Source organism: Mesitornis unicolor, unplaced genomic scaffold (genome assembly GCF_000695765.1).
Source record: "Mesitornis unicolor isolate BGI_N332 unplaced genomic scaffold, ASM69576v1 scaffold17840, whole genome shotgun sequence".
In the NCBI taxonomy this organism is placed as follows: domain Eukaryota; kingdom Metazoa; phylum Chordata; class Aves; order Mesitornithiformes; family Mesitornithidae; genus Mesitornis; species Mesitornis unicolor.
In genome coordinates this window covers 1-5,446 of record NW_010156563.1, presented here as the reverse complement: position 1 = coordinate 5,446, position 5,446 = coordinate 1, and the positions used below count along the sequence as shown (strand labels likewise).

At 43.1% G+C, this 5,446-nt stretch overlaps 1 protein-coding gene across 1 annotated transcript in view; it reads right to left on the bottom strand.

Moving 5' to 3' along the window:
* Positions 1-4,517, bottom strand: part of SDAD1 (SDA1 domain containing 1) — a gene marked incomplete at its 5' end in the record, with an annotated part of 9,728 nt that extends 5,211 nt beyond the window's left edge. Inside the window, 8 exons of the mRNA XM_010193719.1 lie at positions 349-431; positions 839-936; positions 1,526-1,602; positions 1,979-2,037; positions 2,633-2,690; positions 3,043-3,146; positions 3,864-3,933; positions 4,416-4,517. Coding sequence (XP_010192021.1) covers positions 349-431; positions 839-936; positions 1,526-1,602; positions 1,979-2,037; positions 2,633-2,690; positions 3,043-3,146; positions 3,864-3,933; positions 4,416-4,517 — 651 coding nt within the window. The remainder of the gene's footprint in view (positions 1-348; positions 432-838; positions 937-1,525; positions 1,603-1,978; positions 2,038-2,632; positions 2,691-3,042; positions 3,147-3,863; positions 3,934-4,415) is intronic.
* Positions 4,518-5,446: the final 929 nt, after the last annotated feature.

The following is a 5,446-nucleotide window of genomic DNA, read 5'->3' as shown; positions in this document are numbered from 1 at the left end:
AGGCTTCTATTTTATGCCCACAAACCCATGAAAAAATAAACCTGGGCAAGAGGAGGATGCAGGTGGAAGAAATAAATTCTGCCTGATGAAATAAGACCTTGAATTACTGAGAAGTTGACCTAACTCTAGGAAGGAAGTCAAGCTTCTACAGCATGATCCTTCTGTCAGTCAGCCTGATAAATCTGAACCAAGGAAGTTTTGAAACAAGCGAGTACCATGTCAAAATGCAGCAGGGGCAGAAGGCTCACACGACTCCACCTCATTCTCAAGAGGCTCTGAGGCTAGTTCTGGTCATTATTTTTCAGCACACAGGCCCATGTTTATGGTGGATGCAGTGCGCATAAAAACACCTACCCTGAATTTCTTCTGCAGCATCTCTGGATTCAGCGAACGGAAAAGGTGTATCAGAGTTCTTGCTGACATCATCACATCTACCCAGAAAAAAACAAAAAGATTCAGGAATAAATACAGAAAAGCAGAATCCCGAGCAAACTGAAAGCCCACTCAGATAATCAGCATTTACAGCGTGCTGGTGCCTTTCCTGAAGTTACAGCTCCCACTGATTTCTCCAATGCAGGATCCAGCTCTTAGGGCCAAATCTTTATTAGCAAGCAGTTCCCTTCTTCAGTTTTGTCAGCCTGTTGTCCTGCCATAATTCCTCTCGACTGTTTAGTCTCGTATGCATACGCACTCAAAATACAGAGGAGTGCAATGGACGTAATGAAAATGGTATCTCTGAGCCCACATAAAAAAAAATAAGACATTATTATAAAGACTATAACAGTGGAGGACCAGAGCATACCAGAAGAAAAAGGTCATATCCACGCAATAGACTTACTTTTATTTTTATGAGTCTTGTACTGAACGAGGTCTTGGAGCAGATCTTCGGTCATGGCTAACGGACATCGTGCAGTGATTTCTTTTATTGCATTGATTCTAAAAAATTGAAAGTGAAACATTTCCTCAGCACCACCAGACTTCCACTGGCCCAGTAAAAGACTGAGTTATCTGGAACTTCAAGTACCTTATACAGCATTTCCCAAATATCTCTCGACTCAAATCACATCAGTTTCACCAACAGCAACATTTAAATTTGTTGTCAGTAGTGAAATTTCATTACTAAACATGAAAATTAAAGACTCCTGAATTGTGATGCTATTCACTCACTAAATATACACAGAGTATTTTAATTCAGACAAGAGGTCTGCCCTCAACATCAAAACAATATCTGGGAAGTGAAAAAAAATAAGAGCAAAGGAGAAAGCAAAAAAAGGCACCATCATGAAATCCAGAAGAGCTCCAGTCCCAGCAATGACTATGTACAGAAACCCATTGGTCTGGGGAATTTAAAACACTGCCAACAAACATAAGGAAAGCTAATGTTGAAATAGTGTCCTAACTTGTCCTCAATCAAGCAGGGTCTTGAAAGCATAGTACAAATCACAGAAGTACAGTGCACATGGTTTAATTTATTTTTTCCATATTCAGAGAGAGTTTTACAGTTTCTGTGAGATTCTGTACCCACCCTACAGTCATGACCTCCCCAGAATTCTTGTCAGTGACAAAGTTGTTGGCAATTGTCATTAACACTGACTGGATAATCTGAAAATAAGAAAAAAAAAGTTACATAAGCTTACTGCATATTTAATAGAATTGTGAAAGCTATTAAATTGGATTGTTAAACAGACAACAGAGCCCTTTTCACAGAAGGGCAGAGCTCAGGACTTGTCACTCTAGCCTGCAGTTATTTTCTAGACAAATCCTCATGCAGAAGTGAAGTCCCTGGACATAGGGGCTGTTTCTCTTTATACAAAACAATCCCTTGGAACTTGCAGAAGTAGCCAAAATTACCATAAGTTTTTGAAGACAAAGCCTGACCAGATTCTCTTTTCCCCCTCCCCACAAATGCACTCAGTTACATTTCCACGCTGGCCCACTGTCCATTTTTACCACCACCAAACCTAGGTGGAGTACTGACCTCCGGTGGTACTAGCTGGTGTGAAGCTTGTGCAGCAAACAGAAGAATCTTTGTCACTTCTGGAAGAAATAGAAGAGTGCAAAGACAACATCAGAGTACATTGCTGCAGCTTATGCTGGCCAATAATTGCACCCACCAAAACAGCTAACAACAAGTTGCTCAGTCTTAGTCTCAAAGCCAGTTCAGTTTAAAGTTATTTGAGACAATTATTTCTCCTCTCTCACCAAGCATTAGGAAACTCATCTGGCCTCCAGCCCAGCAGCAGTGCAGGTCCTTAGGAGCCAGCTAAGTCAAAAAGAAATGCTCTACAGCTAGAAACACCAGTAAAACAAAGAAGGAAAAGGCAGTCACACTTCAGTCAACTAGTCAGGATTTGCTCTGGAATGAAGGACTCAGTAAATACATTTTATTCCATTGCTGGACCTTCTCAAATGCTCAAGTAAGGAGCACTGAGTGCACACAGCTTCTGTAAGAGTCCAAAGGGCTCTGCGCTTCTGGCAGTCAGGACCTTTCACTTCCTTCATCCACACCCACTGGATTGCTCTTACTGCCTACCAAGCTACTGCTACCAATGCATTTACAGCACCACTTCTAAGAACTGACCATGCTCACGACATCATGGACCAGCAGCATTACCTACTAGTAGCTACTTACCTCTCTGGTGAGGCTGTAGGAATCTCTGAACAAAGGGGTAGAAGTTAAAAAGAAAAAGCTGCAGAAAGAAGGAAGGTGTCACAGATTAGCTCCATGTCTTTTAACTTGAGATCACCCTCACAGGCTGATGTGCTGTAAAACAGTGAACAAGCCTACACAGCTTGCTCCCCAGGTGCCTTGGATTTTATTTTATGATACACCTCTTGTCTTGAGCTCTAGCAGAGATTACTCAGCACCACACAAGTCTATGCTGCTGCACCACTCCATGAGGCCCACTGGCAACCATACATCTTCATTTTTCAACATACAGCAAAATTAAGTCACTTTCCAGAGGCACAAGGCCAGAGCACACCACCACCTTAACAAGGCTGGCTGCGATTAGATTGTCAAAGCATTAAGAGAGTACATACCTCATGTATTCCAACCAGCCTAGATATAAGGTCCATGAGCATCATCTTCACTTCAAATCGCTCCTTACAGCTCTCCAGCTGCTTCAGCAGCTTCTCTGCAAAGTCTGTAAGAAGCAATAATAGGTTTGTGGTAGACTCAAAGGGCACTATGCACAGCTCAGCTGGGATGGGGTTAAAAAAGGCAGTCATCTTCATATGGGTTTTTTTTTAAGCCCCAATGTCCTTGCATAGAAGAAATTAAAGGTGGCCAGAGCACCCCTCCTGACTGGTTGTTTTCCTTCTCCAGTGCCCAGAAGATCTAAAGCTATGCACAGGTTCACCAGAAAGGAAAGCTTCCACAAGTTCCACAACATCACATACACAGGGTCAGTATTTAAAGCTAGATTTTTTAAGATACATTTTTTAGTCTATCGGAAAAACAAAATCCTCAGAGGTTCACTAAGATGGGACTGAGGACAAGTCGAGCGATATCAGACAAATACCAGACTAGTAACAGCAATACATTTCTGAAGTGGGATAAGCCAAAGCTAGCGTGGATACCCCACTCCCTGGTCACACAAGTTGTGGCCTTTACACACACAAGGAAGAGGTCAAGAGCCACATGCTTATCTGTAACAACCTGAAGCAGATGACTTAATATCACTCCTCCTTTGTCTGATGATCTACAAGTGTTCCCCTATGACAACCACAAGAAGATTGATCTCATTGCTTTAAATGCTGTGGAACTCTAGGATGCTTTTGCTCTCCTTACAGAGTTGTATCTAAAATTCAGTGTCTGGGATTAACACATGAAAGAAGGACAAAATACAATGCATGATTACCTTGGGGATCATGAATCAAGTGAATAGCAGAGAAGTTGAACACCTCTGGCTTGCTCTTCTTCTTTTGTTTCTGCATGGCAAGAAGAGTAAAAGAGACCTTTATTCTCTCCCTGAAAAAGCTCCATCTACTTCAGCTTGAGGCTGCTGTTAAAAGCTATTTGCCATTTTTCACCTAAAAAAGAGGTACTTTAACAGGGAATCCATCATCTTTTTCAACTGCATAGGGCTTTCAGCCACCTGACCTAAGAAGCAACAGGATCTGCATGAAAAAAGCTACTTATCAAGAAACTACATACTCCAGGGGCCCACACAAAGGATACCCAGAGCAGAACTAATCCACCCTTCAGATTTGTTTTAAAACTTAAGTCCATTTCAAACAACTCTCTTCCAGGCAAACACTTCATATTCCCAGCCAACTGATGCTAGAACACTTGAGGGCCTTTACCTAGAAGAGGTGACAAAAGCCAGCTAAGATGACAGAGGCAACAAGAAGATTTCTGCACTTGAAAACTTGAGCTAAAATGCTGCCAAGCTGGATGCCACTCTCCTCACCTTGAGCACCTTCATCGCTTTTTCCAGTTTCTTCTTGCGCTTGGTGGTTTTCTTGTTAGTTCCGTACCGCAACATCAGATCTCTGGCTGTGGGAACATCGTCCTTCAGAAAGGAGGCAAGGAGAACAAGACTCAGGTGAAGTCAGGCTTCAGATGTGCATCAGAGAAAGAAAAATTTTTCAGGATCATGAGCTATATTTGAAAACTCTACCTCTTTCTAAACTTCACCATATATTGAGACCGCATCTGGAATACTGCGTCCAGTTCTGGGCCCCTCAGTTCAAGAAGGACAGGAACTGCTGGAGAGAGTCCAGCGTAGGGCTACAAAGATGATCAGGGGAGTGGAGCATCTCCCTTATGAGGAGCGGCTGAGGGAGCTGGGGCTCTTTAGTTTGCAGAAGAGGAGACTGAGGGGAGACCTCATTCATGTTTATAAATATTTAAAGGGTGAGTGTCACGAGGATGGAGCCAGGCTCTTCTTGGTGACAAACAATGATAAGACAAGGGGTAACGGACACAAACTGGAACACAGGAGGTTCCACTTCAATTGGAGAAGAAACTTCTTCTCAGTGAGGGTGACAGAGCCCTGGCCCAGGCTGCCCAGAGAGGTTGTGGAGTCTCCTTCTCTGCAGACATTCAAAACCCGCCTGGACGCCTTCCTGTGTAACCTCATCTGGGTGTTCCTGCTCCGGCAGGGGCATTGGACTGGATGAGCTTCCTCATCTGGGTGTTCCTGCTCCGGCAGGGGGATTGGACTGGATGAGCTTTGGAGGTCCCTTCCAATCCCTAACGCTCTGTGATTCTGTGATATAAACATTTAAAATCCTATTTCCATAAAACCAGCCTCACGCACAAGAGATCAACACTTCACAGCACATGATCAACAGTAGTTTTTACAGCTGGTTAATTAAGAGTACTGTTCAGTCACAGACTAACAATGATATCCTGTATTAGGAGGTCCTACACTGCAGTCAGCCTTCTCAGGGTAACTGAATTATGTCCGTTTGTACATAAGTGGGAAATGGAGCCCAG